General features: G+C 43.2%; 1 protein-coding gene across 1 annotated transcript in view; it reads right to left on the bottom strand.

Annotated features, from left to right (window-relative positions):
- Positions 1–221: 221 nt before the first annotated feature.
- LOC143942835 (cathepsin S-like) overlaps positions 222–22,769 on the bottom strand; it is a 46,662-nt gene continuing 24,114 nt past the window's right edge. Inside the window, exons 6-8 of the mRNA XM_077464237.1 lie at positions 19,874–20,033; positions 15,468–15,573; positions 222–479 (exon numbers count right to left, since the gene is read on the bottom strand). Of these exons, the coding sequence (XP_077320363.1) occupies positions 380–479; positions 15,468–15,573; positions 19,874–20,033 (366 nt within the window). The 3' untranslated portion in view covers positions 222–379. The remainder of the gene's footprint in view (positions 480–15,467; positions 15,574–19,873; positions 20,034–22,769) is intronic.

Raw genomic sequence — 22,769 nt, 5'->3', positions numbered from 1 at the left:
ATGCTTGTTTTTTTGTTTTGTTTTTTGTTTTTTATATATAAATTTCTCCTTTACAATCACTTTAAGTGCTGCAGCACTTTTTTTTTTAATAAGGGACTTTGTGAGAAGAGGTGGGGCTTAGGTACTATTTGTGGGTGTGGCTTAACATCCCAAATTCAAAACATCCCAAACCTCCTTTATATCTTGTTGGTTGATTTTTCTGAAATAAAGAAGCATCGATATCTTGCAAACACAGGATAGATCATTTTATTCTTGCAATGGAGAGCAGACCAAATAGAAAGTATGGAAAGCCAATATAGAAAAGCCGGCTCACGCGTTTCAGCATAAGTAGAGCCTTACTCATAGCTAGGTACGGAAAGGATATCCAGCATTTCCACTCTCACACAACCGGATAGACACAGTATTCGGCAATTCCACAATGGTTGTCACGATTTCTGGCAATTTTGACGTACCCTTTATCGCCCCATCCTGGGCCCCAGCTGCAAAGAATGTAGACAAATAATATTATAGATATGTAAATTAGGCACTCTGTTTTAACCACTTGCTGATCATACCTGATGCGCGCCAATATACGACTCCACAATGGCAGCGGTGGGCAAATAGGTGTACCTGTACATCCCCTTTAAGAGCCGGGGATAGCAGGCGTGCCGAGTACAGCGTGACCAGGACCAGTGGACTCGATGTCCGCCGGTCTCCCGGCGATCATGTCACGGAGCCTCAGAATTGACGCTTTTTTTTTTGTTTATAGCACAAAAAAGAAAAACTGCAGGTGATCAAATACCACCAAAAGAACGGTTCGGAGCTGTTCGGAAATACTCCGTTCCCGAGTGTTTCCGAGTTCAGCAAAGCTGTCCCCGAGTATTTTGAGGCTCTGCGGTGCCCCCCCCACCTATGGCCACATGCGGTATTGCATGTAATAGAAGTTAATGCGGAACGAATTATCTTAAAGTGGTGTTGCCACCAAAAAAATAAAACTACTTAAAATTCGTAAAAAAAATCAAAAAAAAATAATTGGCAAAAAAAAATGTTTTACTCACCTCTAAATACCGGTTGCTAGGGGGTCCCTCGTAGTCTGCCTTCTTCATTAGATAAAGGAGTGCTATGAATAGATCTGGCGCTATACCTGTGTATCAGAAACTTAATTAATGTGCTAAATTAAATTTGAAATTGTTACATTAATCCGGTGTGTAAGAGTTGGTGTGCAATATATTAGTGTTGGGATAAAGTATAAAATATAAACTGTAGGTGGGAAGTAAAAACTCAAAAATATATGTGTATAAATTGTTAAAAATTTACCAGCATGCTGGCTGGAAAATAAAGTATTGTCTCAGGTGCGATAAACCTAAATGGGTGATTACCTTATGCACTCTTAATCACATGAGTACCTTAAATATGTGAACTACTTAATAATTCAGGTAAAAATATTACATGTAAATATGAACCATAAACATAATACAATTGTGCACAAATGTGACAAATAAAATCTATGCGTGCAATAATACAATTGTGCACAAATGTGACAAATAAAATCTATGCGTGCAATACTAAAATGTACAATAAATCCGTGATAAATATCAATACCCCACGTGAAACATGCCAAATATTACGAGTGAAAAAAGAAAAAGGAAATAAATTTAAAAGGAGGTGAAAAAATTCCAGAAATAGAATAAAATAAAATAAAATAAAAATGAAAAATAAAAAATATTAAAAATAAAAATAAAGGATTTTTTTAGGTATTTGTCCCAAGTAATAAAAATATAAAAATGTGTACAAAGAGAAAAAAAGGGGGAGTAAAAAAGAAGCAAAAAAGCACAGTCTCTGATGCAGTGCAGTTAATGGGGGATTTCCCGTAGATACAGGAGGGGATGTGATGGATCCAAACAACTAATCTTCATGCATTGTGGGCACTTATAGGATGTACTCTCACCAGAAAAATAACCCCATCCGGGGTGGATCAGCCTTCACAGTATAAGCTACCGTGTCGCTCTCTGGCTTGCTTCAGATAGGCTGTTGAGGATCCCTCGTTATTTCCAGGTGGAGTGTGCCTCAGTATATATATTGAAAGAGAGGACCATACATAGTGTGATACTGTATAAATCACTTTATTAAGAAGATACTAAAAATTACTCACACTTTTGAAAGAAGAAAATGGCTTGAATAAATGCAGTATAAAGGTGCAGTGTGAAAGGTATGGAAGCTGCTGAGAGCGTTCCGTTCGTCTTCCACGCCGTAGTGTAAAGGTACAGTGTTAAAGGTAGGAAAGCTGCTGAGAGCGTTCCGTTCGTCTTCCACGCCGACTGTATTGGAAGTGTGTATTCGATAGGCCACGCCCTACGCGTTTCGTCACTGGGACGTCATCCGGAGCGGCCATCTTTACACACCTCACGCTCTTTATAGGACACAATACACCTATCGCGCATGCGCGGACGACCGCCGCCATTTTTGCTGTGGGAATGCCCATATGTCAAATAGAGCGCGGTGGTGATTGTGTTCCTATAACTATCCTACATAGTGTTCTGCCGTTTTTAGCCCGCTGTTGGATTTTATATATACAGAGCTTATATGTGTATGTATTTGTTAATAAACAGTTACTCTGCTTACTTAAAACCAAATATAGATTACACATAAATATGGTGAATACAGATTGCAATTAAAAACCCATAATAAAGAATCCATGATAAAAAATACAAATAGGTGACATTAATTGCAATTGAAAACCAATAATAAAAGCAATGGTAGAAGATAATGGTAAAAACATACAAATAGGCGACATTAATAATAGCGTACTATAAAAATGGACCATACTATAAGATGTTATTCTAAATGATCAGTGGTGGCAATAAGCGGATAAGATTTGGATTTTTGTTATGTAATGTGGAGGGAAAGAAAGATATATGATAAAAACCTATGTATGTAAAAATAGCTGGGAAAATTAAGATCAATTTAAATAAAATTGGGAATAAATTGAAGATGAGATAAAATTAACATGAATGAAAATCAGAATGAGCTATGGGAATTGGTAATAAAAATTGAAGGATATGTAAAAAAATATAACTTGGTGTAAGATGTTTTATAGCTACGTAAATATATGTATCCAAAAAAGAGGGATATTTTAATGGTTGAGTATGCCCTTCTTTGATTGTTATTTTTCTGGTTGAAATGATGGTTTGGAATATTCATTGGTTGAATAGATAACATTCGACCCTCGACATTCGACCCTCTGTGCTGTAATTACTATTCGACCCATATTTCTATGCTTATTTTTTCTCAATGATAATATAAGCGAAAATATACTCTTGTAGTATTGGCTTGTAGGCAACATTCGATCCTAATTATTATAGACTACATTCGACCCCAGAATGTTATAAACTGTATTCGATCAGGAGTTTAGCACTGAATAGTGTTATTTTCGATAATCGTGTGGATGGGGTTGTATTCAAAATTAAAATAAAATTTAAATGTGAGGACTTTGTGTAAAAATAAATTAAAAAATTAAAAAATTAATTAATTTATTAAAATTTAAAATTAAATTAAAAATTAAAAATTGGTTAAAAAACAGTTCAGATCCAGGTCTATGTTCATTCCTGCTGGATGTAAACTTTCTAAATTAAAAATCCACTTTGTTTCATTCTGTGAAATCTTTTTAGTCAAGTCTTCGCCTCTCCAGTGTCCCTTCACTTTGTCAATGGCATAAAAAATCATTTGATTGGGATCTTGGTTATGAAAATCTCTAAAATGCCGCGAGACACTATGTTTGTCGTATCCCTTCTTAATGTTTTTAATGTGTTCGCCAATTCTTATATGTAGTTCCCGTGTTGTTCTGCCTACATATTGTTTGCGGCACGGGCATTCTATGACGTATGTCACATGCGTGCTCTTACAGGAAATCAATTCTTTTATAAGGAATGATCTTCCATTGGTGACTGACATGAATTTAGTGGTTTTCCTTTGGGTTTTTTTGCTTTTACGACATGGGAGACATTGTCCACACTTGAAGAAACCTTTTAGATGTTTACTGATTGTTATATATCGTGGAGGGTCGATCGTGTTTTTAACCAATTTATTTCTTAGATTGGGGGCCTTCTTGTAAATGAACGCAGGATTATTAGGTAATAATTTCTTTAGCGTTTCGTCTGTTTTAAGAATTGGCCAGTGTGTTTTTATAATCTTTTCTATTTGTTTATGGTGTCTGCTAAAACCTGTAAGGAAGGCCATTTCTATATTGTTCTTGTTTCTGGCGGTCGTTTTGTCCTCTATTAATTTCTTTCTCTCGGTTTTCGTTATAATCTCTTTGAGGGCTCTGAGATAGGGTTCCTTATATCCTTTTTGTATGAATCTTCTAATAATAACCTCTGCTTGTGCGTCAAAGTCCTCTCTTTTGGTACAGTTTCTGTATATTCTTAGGAGTTGTCCTTTGGGTATGTTGCCTATCCATCTTGGGTGGTGGCAACTTGACGTGGGTATATACCCATTTCTGTCCGTAGCCTTAAAGAAGGTTTTTGTGCCCAATGATCCTTCAGACTTGAAAATTTGTAAGTCTAAGTAGTCTATGCTTTGAGTGTCATGTTTTCCTGTAAATGTGATGCCATAAATGTTAGAATTTATTTCTTCCAGAAAGGACCGTAATTCATCTTGGGAACCTCCCCAGACTATTAAAATGTCGTCTATGTATCTCCTATACATTTTTAAATTCGCTCTGGGGGTTCCGTAGATTTGCTCCTCCTCCCAATGATCCAGGAATAGATTTGCTACACTGGGTGCGTACTTAGCCCCCATAGCGACTCCCTTGGTTTGAACATAGTATTTGTCTTGGTACCAGAAGTGGTTATGTTTCATCGCCAGGTCTAGTCCTTCAAGTACATAATCTATTTGTTCCTGTTTTAAGTCTGATCTTCTATGGAGGGCCCATTCTACCGCATTGAAACCGTCCTTCTGTTTAATATTGGTATATAGAGAGTTGACGTCAATAGTGACTAATAGGTCTTCTTCCTCAATTTTAATGTTATCCAATTCCTTTAGCAGTTGTCTGCTGTCTCTCAGATAAGATTTGCCTTTGGTTACCAGCGGTTGTAAAAAACCGTCCACATATGCTCCTAGTCTTGAGAAAAGGGAGTCGATCCCGCTTACTATGGGTCTCCCCGGGGGTTGCGTTTGGCTCTTATGGATTTTTGGGACATAGTAAATTACAGGGGTTTTTGGTGCTTTTGGGATTAGATATTGGGCTTCTTTTTTGTTAAGTATCCCTTTGTTTAGGCCTTTTTGGACATAGCTCTTCAGTTTGTTTCTGTATGCCGTTTTCGGATTTTTCTTTAATTGTAGATAAGTGTCCGGAATATTTAAGAGATTGGCCATTTCTTGTTCATAATCCTTTTTGTTAAGTATGACCAGTCCACCTCCCTTGTCCGCTGGTCTTATGACTATATCCTTCTTTTTCTCTAACTGTTTTATGGTTTTCCAGATGTCCTTCTTCTTAGAGGGTTTGATGGTTAATTCCCTAATATCTCTTTCAACTAGTTTTTTAAAAACTTTAATTCCCTCGTTTTGTTGCTGGTTGGGGTTAAAAGTTGAATTATTTCTCAGCTCAGAGTGTTTAAAATTTGTTTGCTCTTTTTCTTTCCCTGAATATGTGTTGTTGGCAAATAATTTTTTAATGTTTAATTTCCTGATGAATTTTTGTAAGTCGATAAAAGTTTCAAATTTATCCAAATTCTTATCCGGCGCATATTTCAAGCCTAAGTCAAGTACTTTGAGTTCCTCCTCGCTGAAAGTGGTCCCGCTTAGATTGTATATACCTTCACCTAATATTCTCGCCTTCTTTTTCTTGAGGCCTCCTCGTTTGCCCCTCTTTCGTTTCCTTCTGCCCATCTTGGAGGTCTGTATTCTCTCCTCTGGTTCTCTCGGTAGTCCTGTTGTGCTGGATATTCTTCTCTCATGTTTCCTGGGCCTGTCCACCTGGGGTTCCATCCTCCATTCCTCCTCGGAGGTCCCTGGTGTTGGTTTCTTGTTGGATATCGGAAAGGCCTCCAGCCGTTTCTTGGTCCAAATGGGGGATTTCTCGGTGGTCTGTGTCCTTGTCCCCCGTGAAAAGGACCATTGTGGTGCCTATTCTGGAAGGGGGTGGTTTGGGGGTATCTTCTGATATCATGGATTCTGTATCTTCTGCTATCATGGATTCTTTATTATGGGTTTTTAATTGCAATCTGTATTCACCATATTTATGTGTAATCTATATTTGGTTTTAAGTAAGCAGAGTAACTGTTTATTAACAAATACATACACATATAAGCTCTGTATATATAAAATCCAACAGCGGGCTAAAAACGGCAGAACACTATGTAGGATAGTTATAGGAACACAATCACCACCGCGCTCTATTTGACATATGGGCATTCCCACAGCAAAAATGGCGGCGGTCGTCCGCGCATGCGCGATAGGTGTATTGTGTCCTATAAAGAGCGTGAGGTGTGTAAAGATGGCCGCTCCGGATGACGTCCCAGTGACGAAACGCGTAGGGCGTGGCCTATCGAATACACACTTCCAATACAGTCGGCGTGGAAGACGAACGGAACGCTCTCAGCAGCTTTCCTACCTTTAACACTGTACCTTTACACTACGGCGTGGAAGACGAACGGAACGCTCTCAGCAGCTTCCATACCTTTCACACTGCACCTTTATACTGCATTTATTCAAGCCATTTTCTTCTTTCAAAAGTGTGAGTAATTTTTAGTATCTTCTTAATAAAGTGATTTATACAGTATCACACTATGTATGGTCCTCTCTTTCAATATATATACTGAGGCACACTCCACCTGGAAATAACGAGGGATCCTCAACAGCCTATCTGAAGCAAGCCAGAGAGCGACACGGTAGCTTATACTGTGAAGGCTGATCCACCCCGGATGGGGTTATTTTTCTGGTGAGAGTACATCCTATAAGTGCCCACAATGCATGAAGATTAGTTGTTTGGATCCATCACATCCCCTCCTGTATCTACGGGAAATCCCCCATTAACTGCACTGCATCAGAGACTGTGCTTTTTTGCTTCTTTTTTACTCCCCCTTTTTTTCTCTTTGTACACATTTTTATATTTTTATTACTTGGGACAAATACCTAAAAAAATCCTTTATTTTTATTTTCAATATTTTTTATTTTTCATTTTTATTTTATTTTATTTTATTCTATTTCTGGAATTTTTTCACCTCCTTTTAAATTTATTTCCTTTTTCTTTTTTCACTCGTAATATTTGGCATGTTTCACGTGGGGTATTGATATTTATCACGGATTTATTGTACATTTTAGTATTGCACGCATAGATTTTATTTGTCACATTTGTGCACAATTGTATTATTGCACGCATAGATTTTATTTGTCACATTTGTGCACAATTGTATTATGTTTATGGTTCATATTTACATGTAATATTTTTACCTGAATTATTAAGTAGTTCACATATTTAAGGTACTCATGTGATTAAGAGTGCATAAGGTAATCACCCATTTAGGTTTATCGCACCTGAGACAATACTTTATTTTCCAGCCAGCATGCTGGTAAATTTTTAACAATTTATACACATATATTTTTGAGTTTTTACTTCCCACCTACAGTTTATATTTTATACTTTATCCCAACACTAATATATTGCACACCAACTCTTACACACCGGATTAATGTAACAATTTCAAATTTAATTTAGCACATTAATTAAGTTTCTGATACACAGGTATAGCGCCAGATCTATTCATAGCACTCCTTTATCTAACATTTTCCACCCCACCAGGTGGATAGTAATAGAGGCAGCTCTTACCTACTTTCCTTTTTTATATTTTATGTGGATTCGCTCATAAGTTCCTTAGCGCAACCTACCCCTTTTATTTTTATTTTTTTTCTGCCTTCTTCATTGCCCGGGCTGGTGACATCACTTCCCCTTGCGCCGCACATTCACCTGGGACCTGTCATGTGTCCCAGGTGACTGTACGGCGTATCACGGCGCCCTGCGCCGCTCGCGCATGCGCAGTGGGTGCCCGGCTGTGAAGCCACAGCTGGGTGCCCACAGTATGCGCCGCGAGCGGAGTGGGGAGCGAGGGGGGGGCTTCGTTCCCCCGCATCGCTGGACCCTGGGACAGGTAAGTGTCCGATTATTAAAAGCCAGCAGCTGCAGTATTTGTAGCTGCTGACTTTTAATTTTTTTTTTTTAGGGGGTACCCCACTTTAATTTCCATTGACTTTTATGGGGAAACTCTCTTTGATATGGGAGTGCTTTGGATCACAAGCATTCTCCTGGAACTAGTTATGCTCGTAATCCACTGCTGGGCACTGATGAGGCTGCAGTGATGGGCATTGATGAGGCTGCACTGATGGGCACTGATGAGGTGGCACTAATGGGCACTGATATACTGCACTAATAGGCACTGATGAGGCTTCACTGATGAGGTGCAACTTATGAACACTGATATGCTGCACTGATGAGATGCCACTGATGGGCACTGATGAGGCTGCACTGATGAGGCACCACTGATGAGATTGCACTGATGAGGTGGCACTAATGGGCACTGATATGCTGCACTGATGGACACTAATAAGCTATACTGATGAGGCTGCAATGATATACTGCACTAATGGTCACTGATGAGGCTGCACTAATGGGCACTGATGTGGATCACTGATATGCTGCACTGATGAGATGGCACTGATATGCTGAACTGATGGGCACTGATGAGGTGGCAGTAATGGGCACTGATATGCTGCCCTGATGGACTTTAAAAAGCTGCACTGATGGGGCTGCTCTGATCAATAGGGCAATGATGATCAGTTCCCTTATTATCAGTGTAAATGTGTGCTGTCACAGGATTGCCAGTTATCGGCTTTCCTTTCCTCACACAGTGACAGCGACGAGGAAAGGAAATGCCGATAACCAGCACTTGTTTGCATGGAATCAGCTGCGACTGGACACAGCTGATCACATGGTAAAGGACCGCTGTGTTTGTTCCTTTACCTCGATCTGTAATCAGTAGTGTCCAAAGAACACAGCGATCAAAGTGCGCACCTGATGCATGCCCAGCGGGCACGCAGGGGGTTGGGGTTCTGACTAATACAGTCAAGTAAATTTATTTACAGTATATACCTGTAGCGCCAGCTCTTGACGAGCATGCGTTATATGTTATTAAAATTAATATTCCTAAAACCACAGTTGGGTTATAGGGCTAATTTTGCCAAATTATGGTTTTAGTGCCAGTCTAGCTGAGTTCTCCTTGGCCGCAGGTGTCGATGTCACCGTTGGCAAGTATGAGAACGCAGTTTAGCTTGGCGTATTGAATGCCATTCTTTTCTCAGAACCAGCCCAGTGGGAGTGTCATCCTGCTGTGCATTCTGGGAGGTGATATTTAACCACTTCCCGACCATATAGCGCAAAAAATTCCCGACCAGCGCACGACGATGTACGTCGACAGAATGGCACGGGCAGGCATATTGGCGTACATGTACGTCCAATATTCGTTGCCGCCGTGCCATCGGGAGCGCGCCGCCGGCGGCGCGCTCCCGCGCTGGTCGGGACCCCCGTGAGTCCGGTCGCGGGACCTGCGGACTCGATCGCCGCGGGCATCCCCCCGATCGTCTCACGGAGCGGCCGAATGGAGGAAATGCTGTATAAACAACATTTTTCCATTCTGCCTAGCAACTAGTGACGCTGATCTCTGCTCCATGTGATTGGAGCAGAGATCAGTGTACACTAAATGAAAGCCCAACCCCCCCACAGTTAGTAACACACCCCTAGGAACACTTAACCCCTACACTGCCACCCACTGGTTAACCCTTTCACTGCCAGTGTCATTTACACAGGAATCACTGCATTTATATAGCAGTGATTACTGTATAAATGACAATGGTCCCAAAAATGTGTCAAAAATGTCCGATGGGTCCCCCACAATGTCGCAGTCACAATAAAAATCGCAGATCGCCGCCATTACTAGTAAAAAAAATAATATTAAAAAATTATTAATAAAAATGCTATAAAACTATCCCTATTTTGTAAACGCTATAACTTTTGCGCAAACCAATCAATAATCGCTTATTGCGATTTTTTTTACCAAAAATATGTAGAAGAATACGTATCGGCCTAAACTGAGGGAAAAAAATGTTTTTTTATATATTTTTGGGGGATATTTATTATTACAAAAAGTAAAAAATAATGCGTTTTTTTCAAAATTATCGCTCTATTTTTGTTTATAGCGCAAAAAATAAAAACCGCAGGGGTGATCAAATACCACCAAAAGAAAGCTCTATTTGTGGGAAAAAAAGGACGTTAATTTTGTTTGGGAGCCACGTCGCACGACCGCGCAATTGTCAGTTAAAGCGACGCAGTGCCGAATCGCAAAAAGTGGTCTGGTCTTTGACCAGCAAATTGGTCCGGTCTGAAAGTGGTTAAGGTACTGAGATCACGTGCTTCTGTGTGCCGGTTCAGAAGATCTGTCTGTTTGGTCCTGGTCCTCCTGACCAGCCTCCATGGCCCTCCTGGCCTGGGGTGCGGATCCATGCAATTCTGATTCTCGGCAGGCATGTACTGGCCATTGGGACTACCGGGAGATTCCCGGTGGGCCGATGGCTCAGTGGGCCAGTCAGGTGCAGTCCTGGAGCCGCTCCTCTCTGACAGTAAGTGATTGCAATTTCACTCCTGTCAGGAGGAGAAGCTTCCATCATATGCTGGAGAGAACATTAGGCGTTATGCTCCCTCCATCCTGCAGGGGGAGATAGACAGCCGGCCGACTTTCCTTCCTCTCTCCCCTATCACTTGTTATCACATGACTGGAGAGAGGAAGAAGAGAAGCTGCCTTCAGAACTATGAGTACATGTGGGGGGGAGGACGCTCAGATGTAAGGGGCTGGTGATGGAACTCTAAATTAAAGGGGGCTGCTGATGGGACTCTGATGTAAGGGGGCTGCTGATGGCACTCTGATGTAAGGGGGCTGCTGATGGGACTCTGATGTAAGGGGGCTGCTGATGGCACTCTGATGTAAGGGGGCTGCTGATGGGACTCTGATGTAAGGGGGCAGCTAATGGGACACTCTGATGTAAGGGGGCTGCTGATGGGACACTCTGATGTAAGGGGGTGCTGATGAGACACTCTGATGTAAGGGGCTTCTGATGGGACACTCTGATGTAAGGGGGCCGGTCTGGATGAAGTCCAGGGCCAAATTTCTGTCCCAGTCCAGCCCTGTTCCCGGGGCTGGATGACCCGAGGTGAAGTGACTGCAGGGACAGGCCTGAGTGGATATCGAGGCTAGAGGATTCAAAGGTGGGCCGGTGCCGTCTCATTTAAGGAGGAGCATCAAGGGGAGGACTCTTCAGGAGAAGGCCATGCAAAAGGATGGTTTCTCTGAAGGAGTCTGGAGGCTCAGTTGAAGGACACTTCATGGATTTACACTCATACTGTATCGCCAGACCGGCTGAGAGATACTGGTACCGTATGATAGCTCTCTAAATTTGTCTATGTCCCTCAGTTACGCTCAAGTCTGTGGTAGAGACTTTTCTCAAATATTCTACATTCAAGTCTATTGCAGAGACTTTGCTTTACTTAGCACCCTACCGGCTGCTAGGCCTAGTGAGAGGAGGTCTATCTGGTGGTTGTGCAAATCCAGCTGTGAAACGGTAATTCTCTGGATTTCTATTGTGAGAGAATTTTTTATCTTTGCAGTCCAAAAGTACCTGAACTTTCTTCCTAACCCTCTACCCTCCATTAAGAGACCGTGTTATCTTCTAAATAAACAACCCAAAAAGAGGATCCAGTGTCAGTTTCTGCATTTCTTTTGGCATTTCTTTGGGCCATCTACCACGGGAAACCCTAGACGGAGACATGGTAAAGAAGGTAACGGTAAGCCCAATAAAACCAGCAGCTCCTTCGAGGGTCAGTGCTACATACCTTTCCTACAATAGATAAAGGATCATATGGAATCTAGTAACTAGCTCCTTCATAAAATATCTCAGCTCAGCTTTGTAGAGTGAGGTAAGAGCCTTTATACCTTGTTAAATAAGATTTTTTTTTCCTGGTTCAACCTGATGATATACTAAGGGCCAGGAGAGGCCAAAACAAAAACCTTATGGTGGTAATCATTTTATCCACAAATGCACTTTACTTAACCACTTCCCGACCAGCGCACGACGATGTACGTCGACAGAATGGCACGGGCAGGCATATTGGCGTACAGGTACGTCCAATATTCAATGCCGCCCTGCCATCGGGAGCGCGCCGCCGGCGGCGCGCTCCCGCGCTGGTCGGGACCCCCGTGAGTCCGGTCGCGGGACCCGCGGACTCGATCGCCGCGGGCATCCCCGCGATCGTCTCACGGAGCGGCCGAATAGAGCAAATGCTGTGTAAACAACATTTGTCTATTCTGCCTAGCAACTAGTGACGCTGATCTCTGCTCCATGTGATTGGAGCAGAGATCAGTGTACACTAAATGAAAGCCCAACCCCCCCACAGTTAGTAACACTCCCCTAGGAACACTTAACCCCTACACTGCCACCCACTGGTTAACCCCTTCACTGCCAGTGTCATTTACACAGGAATCACTGCATTTATATAGCAGTGATTACTGTATAAATGGCAATGGTCCCAAAAATGTGTCAAAAATGTCCGATGTGTCTGCCATAATGTCGCAGTCACAATAAAAATCGCTGATCACCGCCATTACTAGTAAAAAAAAAAATTATAAAAAATTATTAATAAAAATGCTATAAAACTATCCCTATTTTGTAAACGCTATAACTTTTGCGCAAACCAATCAATCGCTTATTGCGATTTTTTTTACCAAAAATATGTAGAAGAATACGTATCGGCCTAAACTGAGGGAAAAAAATGTTTTTTTATATATTTTTGGGGGATATTTATTATAACAAAAAGTAAAAAATAATGCGTTTTTTTTCAAAATTGTCGCTCTATTTTTGTTTATAGCGCAAAAAATAAAAACCGCAGGGGTGATCAAATACCACCAAAAGAAAGCTCTATTTGTGGGAAAAAAAGGACATCAATTTTGTTTGGAAGCCACGTCGCACGACCGCGCAATTGTCAGTTAAAGCGACGCAGTGCCGAATCGCAAAAAGTGGTCTGGTCTTTGACCAGCAAATTGGTCCGGTCTGAAAGTGTAAAATAAAAAGGTTATGGCGCTAAACCCTATCAGTGATGTGATGAGTTAACCTATCCTCAAAACCTGGTGTTTATTTTTTATATAGAAAGAAAAAACTGTTGGCGGTAACGTGCATAGATTTCCTAAAATAATTTTATCCTAAAAAAATTGTGTGTGATCAATGTGGAGTCAACATTCGTGTTCCATCATAATTAAAACCAAAGTAGGTATTGAATTATCTTATACGTATCAACCTACTATGGGTGGGTACTAAAAACACGTAAACATTCATTTAGGTATGCAAAAAGGTGGAAATATTGTTAATATTCAACAATGTGCTAGTTCAAAACAGACTGTGCAAACATGTGCAAAAAAATGTGCAAAAAAGCAACTAAGGATCAGAACAACAGAAATAATTCAACCAAAAAATCGCATGAAGACGCAAACTATGTGCAAAAAACAACAACTAAGGATCAAAACAACCAGGGGTCTGAAATATTTTCAACCAATAATCGCATAAAGACGCATCTATGTCCAGTCCAAAGTAAATATTTGGCTTAATAATACTGCCTTTTCAGATTATTGTTGTAATTGATGCATAAAGTCAATAGGGAATATTTGATTCACTCGTGCAAATAGTGCGGGTTTTCAATTAGAGAACTTCATCCCCGGTGCGCCACTCAGTGCTATAGTATGTGAATGCTCTCACCAGAGTTAATGCCCCTGTGGGGCTGGATGGACCTTCACAATGTAAGCCACTGTGTCGCTCTCTGGTTGCTGCTGGTGCACTGGGTGAAGCTTCGTTATTCCGTCCGTATGGTATCCAACGTTAATTATGTATGAGGAAAAGACATATCCATAGTGTAATACATTCTTAACCAAATCGTTTGTTTATTGGTATAAAAAAACTACTCACATTTAATATTAAAAGCATATGCGTATGGAAAAAACTCAGCCGTTCGTCTCAAACGAGTGCACACAACGTGGCCACGCCCTACGCGTTTCGTCGCTACGACGTCCTCTGGAGCTCCAGAGGACGTCGTAGTGACGAAACGCGTAGGGCGTGGCCACGTTGTGTGCACTCGTTTGAGACGAACGGCTGAGTTTTTTCCATACGCATATGCTCCAGAGGACGTCGTAGTGACGAAACGCGTAGGGCGTGGCCACGTTGTGTGCACTCGTTTGAGACGAACGGCTGAGTTTTTTCCATACGCATATGCTTTTAATATTAAATGTGAGTAGTTTTTTTATACCAATAAACAAACGATTTGGTTAAGAATGTATTACACTATGGATATGTCTTTTCCTCATACATAATTAACGTTGGATACCATACGGACGGAATAACGAAGCTTCACCCAGTGCACCAGCAGCAACCAGAGAGCGACACAGTGGCTTACATTGTGAAGGTCCATCCAGCCCCACAGGGGCATTAACTCTGGTGAGAGCATTCACATACTATAGCACTGAGTGGCGCACCGGGGATGAAGTTCTCTAATTGAAAACCCGCACTATTTGCACGAGTGAATCAAATATTCCCTATTGACTTTATGCATCAATTACAACAATAATCTGAAAAGGCAGTATTATTAAGCCAAATATTTACTTTGGACTGGACATAGATGCGTCTTTATGCGATTATTGGTTGAAAATATTTCAGACCCCTGGTTGTTTTGATCCTTAGTTGTTGTTTTTTGCACATAGTTTGCGTCTTCATGCGATTTTTTGGTTGAATTATTTCTGTTGTTCTGATCCTTAGTTGCTTTTTTGCACATTTTTTTGCACATGTTTGCACAGTCTGTTTTGAACTAGCACATTGTTGAATATTAACAATATTTCCACCTTTTTGCATACCTAAATGAATGTTTACGTGTTTTTAGTACCCACCCATAGTAGGTTGATACGTATAAGATAATTCAATACCTACTTTGGTTTTAATTATGATGGAACACGAATGTTGACTCCACATTGATCACACACAATTTTTTTAGGATAAAATTATTTTAGGAAATCTATGCACGTTACCGCCAACAGTTTTTTCTTTCTATATAAAAAATAAACACCAGGTTTTGAGGATAGGTTAACTCATCACATCACTGATAGGGTTTAGCGCCATAACCTTTTTATTTTACACTTTTCATTTCCCTCTCCTCCCTATTAAGGAAGTGAGGGCTTCAGGCACAGGCAGCTCTAACCCAGTATATTTTCTTTTCTCTCTTCACTTTTTTTATTAATTTTATTTCACATATTTCTATCACATTGGAGATCTGATTTTTTCCATAGCGCGACTTTAGTTATTCATTTACCGGTCTGAAAGTGGTTAAATGGTTTCTTCTTTTAAATGTACAGTACCTGTTTTTAACCAGCCAGTAGGCCTTTCCATTTTCTGTACCATATCCTGCTGCCAGTACTCCATGGCTTATGTTCCTTGAACTGCATTTACGGTCATAGTACACACCTAGTACGCAAAAAGAAAGTATGTTAAAAAAAAAGTCAGCTTACCCCTCTGTATAGACTCTAACTAGAAATGTAAACAATGAATTGATATACTATAGTGCTAAAAGTATGACAAAAAGTTGACAGCCCCTCCATGTTGTTGATACTGCTAATACTACACCAGTGACAGAACTACCAGGGTCGCAGTGGTCCCACTTGCAAATGGGCCCTGGTGTTCTGCCACTGTAAGGGGGCCCCAAGACAGCAGGAAAGACTTATGAGCACAGCTGGTACTCATAACTGCCGCTTGACTTGCCCCCCCCCCCCCCCCCCCCCGCCGCTCATCTCATCCTGCACCACTGCGAGGTTGGTGGTGGGCCTGCTGGTTCTCCTTTCATGTCACTTGCCCCGCATCCCAAAACTTTTGCTCCTGGGGTGACAACCCCACCTTGGGAATGCTTCTCTGCACACTAGGTGAGAGAGGCAGAGCGGGGAGTGTGCTGGCTGCTGTCTACTGGAACCGTGTTGGCTGCTATGAGGAGGAGGGGCAGTGAGCTTTATAATGGCTAAAGCATGGAGTGACTAAAGGTGGATGTGGATGGGTGGTCGCAGTGCTGGGCACAGGAGGGAGAGATACGTATAGGAGGGAAGGGGAACTGCCAAGTGCTGAGATGAAATCTATAGATGGCTTGGGGCTGGGTTTCAGAGAAGAAAGCTGTGAATGAAGGTGGGTGGGGGCTAGGTGCAGAGGTGAGAACCAGGGCAGGGCTTAGGGTGGTGGGGTCCCCTGGGCTTGAGTTACTTTCGGGCCCTACCTTCTATACATTACCATATTTATCGGTGTATAACACGCACACCAAGTTTAGGAAGGAATTTTAAGGAAAAAAAACTTTTAGGAGAGAAGTTTAAGGAAAAAACTTGCATTTAAATGCCCATCAATGCAGCCTTATCAGTGTCCATCTGCAGCCTTGCCCATCCATCTGCAGCCTTGTAAGTGTCATCTGCAGCCTTGTCATTTGCAGCCTTGCCATTGCAGTCTTGAAGTTTAAAAATGGCGCCGCCGAGATACAGAGTCCTATGTATCTCGGTGGCTCTCGGGTCCTCTCGCAGTCCCGAGCGGAGCCGAGAGTAGCCGAGTGTACTCGGCTCGGCTCACAGTCATGCCCAGTCCCTGTGTTATGTCCATCATAGGGCGAGAATGGGCGTGACTGTGAGCGGAGCCGAGCCGCGTACACTCCGCTATATATCTTGCCGGGGCCAATGGGCTTGAGCCCAGTTAAGCCCAATGGTAAGTCCAGCCCTGGTGAGAACTGTCTATGGATGGGGGTGCAAAGGTAAGAGCTGTGGACAAAGGTTTGCCAGAGTGGGATGTGGGGGGCAGAGATGAGCTGTAGAGGAGGGATTCAGAGTTGAGTTGTGAACGGGGGAGCACAAGTGTGAACAGGTAGTGCAAAGGTGAGTGTTGAATTTGGGTTTACTGAAGTGAGCTCTGGGTGGGGACACAGAGGTGAGCTGTAGGCAAGTATGCAGAGATAAGATGGGGATGCAGAGGTGAGCTGTAGGCAAGTATGCAGAGATAAGATGGGGATGCAGAGGTGAGCTGTGGGCAAGTATGCAGAGATAAGCTGTGGATGGGGATGCAGAGGCGAGCTGTAAGCAGGTATGCAGAGATAAGCTGTGGATGGGGATGCAGAGGTGAGCTGTAGGCAGGTATGCAGAGATAAGCTGTGGATGGGGATGCAGAGGTGAGCTGTAGGCAGGTATGCAGAGATAAGCTGTGGATGGGGATGCAGAGGTGAGCTGTAGGCAGGTATGCAGAGATAAGCTGTGGATGGGGATGCAGAGGTGAGCTGTAGGCAGGTATGCAGAGATAAGCTGTGGATGGGGATGCAGAGGTGAGCTGTAGGCAGCGATGCAGAGATAAGCTGTGGATGGGGATGCAGAGGTGAGCTGTAGGCAGGTATGCAGAGATAAGCTGTGGATGGGGATGCAGAGATAAGCTGTGGATGGGGGTGCAGAGGTGAGCTGTAGGCAGGTATGCAGAGATAAGCTGTGGATGGGGATGCAGAGATAAGCTGTGGATGGGGGTGCAGAGGTGAGCTGTAGGCAGGTATGCAGAGATAAGCTGTGGATGGGGATGCAGAGGTGAGCTGTAGGCAGGTATGGAGAGATAAGCTGTGGATGGGGATGCAGAGATAAGCTGTGGATGGCGATGCAGAGGTGAGCTGTAGGCAGGGATGCAGAGATAAGCTGTGGATGGCGATGCAGAGGTGGGCTGTGGCTGGCTAAATTTACAATCCAGTGGCTGACCTACCAGGGTCACAAAGGTTGCACTTGTGACTGGACTCTGGCGTTCAGCCGCTGTGGTGGGGCCCAAAGATGGCAGGAAGGAACCCACTGCAAGACAGTAATAAAGGGCCTCACGACAGGAGAAAAGGGCCCCAGGACCGGAGGGAAGGGACCCTGGACCAGAGGTCGGGAGGGAGCTTCATGTTTTTTTTGCACTAGGGCCCTGAAGGTTGTAGTTACGCCTCTGTGTCCACATCTTATGGTAAGAGTACCTACCCTTCCCTTGGATGGTGGAAGTACAGCCTCGGGTGTTTCATCATAGAACATTGGAACATCGTCATCTATGTTTATAAGACTTTCTGGCACCTTTTATAGCTATCAGGGGTTTTTGAAGCACATCATTAACATAGATATTGGTGGACTTGTTGTTGTGTCACAATTCGTTCATGTTATTTGGATTGTTAATAGATTTTAGGACATGAGCTTTATACATATTTATATGTACCCCTATTAATTTGTTTGGATGTTACAGTAATATCCAAATCATGTCACAATTCATTCATGATATTTGGATGGTTAATTGATTTTAGAATGTGTACTTTACACATATTTATATGTACCCATATTCATTTTTTGGATATTGCGGTAATTTTTTCACATTTATGTGTGTATTTTTATTTCCACCTATCAGGTTTATACCTGGGCACATATGTTCACTTACATACCAGTCTTAGCCCTTGTACACACGGTCGGAGATTCTGACGGAATGTGTCTGATCGGACCGTTTTGTCGGAGATTCCGACTGTGTGTGGTCTACATCCGACTGTTTCCGTCGGAGTATCCGACAGACCAAGTTTTCCAACTTGTTGGTAAAACTTTCCGACAAAATGCTCCGATCGGACATACTCCGATCATGTGTAGAGAATTCCGATCGGACAAAGTGCCACGCATGCTCAGATCAAATTCCTACACCAAAGCTATTGGCTACTAGCCTGAACGTAGTCCCGTCGTAACGAAATAACGTCATCACGACTGATTTTCCGACAACTTTGTCCGACCGTGTGTATACAACAGTTTCGGACAAAATCCGACGGACGAAATCCGACGGATTTGGTTGTCGGAATCTCCGACCGTGTGTACAAGGGCTTAGACTGCTTTCACACTGGGGCGGGCGTTGACGGTAAAGCACTGCTAGTTTTAGGTGCGCTTTACCGTCATTTTAGGCTATTCAGCTGCTAGAAGGGTGCTTTTAACCCCTGCTAGCGGCCAAATAAAGGTTTAAATGCACCATGTAGCACCGCTGCTGAGGCGCTTTGCAGGCGATTTGGCAGTGGCGCCTATTCATTCCAATGGGCAGGAGCGGTGTATACACCGCTCCTTCTCCGCCCCAAAGATGCTGCTTGCAGGACATTTTTTAACGTCGGGTTCTCATACTGGGACTGCAGGGGAGGTGTTTTTCAGGCGCTTTGCAGGTGCTATCGTTAGCCCAAAAGCGCCTGAAAAACGCCCCAGTGTGAAAGGGGACTTATTGTGGTGCTAGCAGTTTAGGCCGCGTACACACGCGGGGACTGTTCGCCCAACTTTGTCCGTCAAACAGTTTCGGCAAACAGTCCGCTCAAAATTAGCATGGACGGACATGGCCACACACGACGAACGAACAGTTTGCTGAAACCGTGCGCGATGACGTGAACGGCACGTACGACGGGACGAAAAATACGACGTCCTATACACTGCATTATAACTTTCGGCGTGTAAATCCTTTCTGAGCATGCGCGGAACTTAGTTTGACGAACAAGCCTACACACGAGGGGACTGTTCGCTGAAACAAAGTTTCAGCGGACAGTTTTTCGGAATTTCCGAAAAACCTTGTTCAGCGGACTGTTCGCTGAAACTGTCCGCTGAAAGCCCACACACGGGCGGACTGTCCGCCGAAACACTGTTCAGCGGACAAAGTTGGGCGAACAGTCCCCGCGTGTGTACGCAGCCTTACTTTCAGCTTTGGTAGTAACACAATACAAATACTTTATACACACCTCTTTTGTACATCTGGAAGGATTTTAGAGAAGCATCTATTGCCACAGACACGGGTCCCACAATACCCACCACTTGTTGAAGGAACAGTTCATTCCCAGATGGCAATATCTTATAAGACCGACATGTAGCAGCAGTATAAGCAAAGTGGCAGGTGCCCTCCTGGTGAATGAATAAAAGCAAAATTATTAAGCACTGGATTAATGGTCTGCAGTATATGAGAACTTGTTGCCGGTACTAATTAAAGCTGAACTTCAGGCATATATAAAAGGCATGTTATTTCAGCTCTGCAGCCATTAATACATCATTAAATGTATTTTTATTAAATGCAAGCATTATAAGTACCTGATATGTATCAGCCTCTTGTAGTCCCTGTATAGTTCAGAGAGGGGCGAGTGAAGCAGCGCAAAGAGCCAATCAAGTGTGTTCATGTACTAGAAGCTACGTTGATAGAAGTAGAGTTACAGAGATGAGCTGCTTCTCCTTTTACAGCCCAGTCACAGGCTGGGGTGGGGACAAGATCTGTAATGCCGCGTACACAAGACTGGACTCTCCGGCAGACTAGGTCTGACGGTCTTCCCAACTGACTTTTGGTGGAGTCCCAATGGACTTTCCGAACGAACGGACTTGGCCACACACAATCACACCAAAGTCCAACGGATTTGAACGTGACGACGCACGACCGGACTAGAATAAGGAAGTTAATAGCCAGTAGCCAATAGCTGCCCTAGCGTCGGTTTTTGTCCATTGGACTAGCATTTCGAACGGATTTCTCCATAGGAACTGGGTCCGGCGGAGGTCCAGCAGAAAAATTTGAAACATGTTCTATTTCAAAAGTCCGTCAGATGTTTTGACAGCAAAGGTCCGATGGAGCCCACACACGATCGAATTGTCCGACGGATTTGTTCCGTCTGACCTTTGCTGCCGAAAAGTCCGGTCATGTGTACACGGCTTAAGTGTTACTGAACTAATCATACAAAACAACCTAACTTTAGTACATTTTACAAATGGACTACAATCTGGCTAAGGTTTGTGGAAGGAACACAGATCTGTGAGGCTATTTAGACCCCTTTCACACTGGGGCGTTTTTCAGGCGTTTTTCCGGCGCTTTAGCGCTAAAAAAAAAGCGCCTGTAAAGCGCTTGAAAGAAGCCTCATCTGCAGTCCCAATGTGAAAGCCCAAGTGCTTTAAGAGCCCTTTCACAATGTCAGCGCCCGAAAAACGCTCGTAAAGCGCAGCTTAAACTAGCAGCGTTTTACCAGCGTTTTTTGAGCGTTATTGGGGCGTTTTTAACCCCTGCTAGTGGCCAAATAAAGGGTTAAAAGCGCCCACAAAACGCTGGTGCCAATGGCGTTTTTCAGGCGTTTTTCCGGCGTTTTACAGGCGCTTTCCATTGATTTCAATGGGAAGGGGCGCTTTAGGAGCGTTGTATTCACCGCTCCAAAAGCGCTGCAAAGAAGCTGCTTGCAGGACTTTTTTTGACGCCCTGCCAGCGCAGCGCCTCAGTGTGAAAGCACTCAGGCTTTTACATTGGGATTGCAGTTGCAGCTTCTTTCAGGCGCTTTTTTTAACGCTAAAGCACCTGAAAAACGCCCCAGTGTGAAAGGAATCTTGGTGTGAAAGCACTCGGGCTTTTACATTGGGATTGCAGTTGCGGCTTCTTTCAGGCGCTTTTTTTAACGCTAAAGCGCATGAAAAACGCCTGAAAAACGCCCCAGTGTGAAAGGGGTCTTAGAGCAGGGGCTCCAAACCTTCTAAATAAAGGGCTAGTTTACTGTCCTTCAAACCTTAGGAGGGCCAGAATGTGGCCAGTAGTAAGACAAACGCTTGTTGGTCAAATGGAGTAAGTAAAATATATGCTGCCTGTGCTCAAGAGGAGGAGGAACAGTGCCCCATCATTGGTGTCATGGGAGGAATATTGCACCATCATTGGTGTCATGGGAGGAATAGTGCAACATCATTGGTTTAATGGAAGTGACACTTCCAAAGTGACAAATAAAGGGCTGCATCCAGCCCGTGGGCCACAATTCTGAGTTAGAGCATCATATCAGAAAAGGAGTCACCAGAAGAGGAGTAGATCAAACACATCCAATGTTTTGGGGCCCCACGGGCTCGCTTCCTAAAGGTGTTTTTGTTATCACTGTGCCCCCTTGACTAAGAGACCCTGCAAGGCCTCAAAAAGTGGACTGTGTTTGTCCTATGTGATAGGATCAGGGCTGGGACAAGGGGTGGGCAGGAGGGATGGCTGCCCCTGGCGCAATGGTTTATTGCAGGGGTAGGGGGCACCCTGACCCTAACCCTAAGAGAAAGGGGGGCACAGTTTGGCATCTTTGCCCTGGGCGCTGGATGACCTTGTCCCGCCACTGGATAGGATACAAATAAAACCATGTAAATCTTTGATCTGCAAGTGTGTGTTGCTGACTCTTCTTCTTGACTAAAGGATTCGTCAACCTTGGTCCTTACAATTAAAGTAAAGACACGGATTAAGTGACATGGGTTTTAAATGGCCACAGCAGCCACATTTTTATTAACCATGGAATCAAATAACATCACATAAAACATACCTGTAAGTGCAAATTCAACAAAGTAATGCTCAACAACAAGAGGTCTTTGGGTGTTTTTAACACGCAATTTTAACTGGAATGATCCATGTTCTCAGCCTCGCCCCAATCGGCTCGAAGACTTTCCAACATCACACATACGTCCATATTCCCCTCCCCCGTGGGACCTACCCGGTTTCCCTGAAAATAAGACCTAGCGCGATTGTCGGTGATGGCTGCAATATAAGCCCTACCTCCCAAATAAGCCCTAGTTAAAGTCCTTGTAGGTCTTATTTTCAGGGTAAGGCTTATTTTTGGGGAAGGGCTTATATTGCAGTCATCACCGCCCCCCTCTGAT

The sequence above is a fragment of the Lithobates pipiens genome, unplaced genomic scaffold (assembly GCF_037356315.1).
Source record: "Lithobates pipiens isolate NorthernLeopardFrog02 unplaced genomic scaffold, aLitPip1_a1.2 Scaffold_30, whole genome shotgun sequence".
Lineage (NCBI taxonomy): Eukaryota > Metazoa > Chordata > Amphibia > Anura > Ranidae > Lithobates > Lithobates pipiens.
This window is presented reverse-complemented; position numbering and strand designations above follow the sequence as displayed.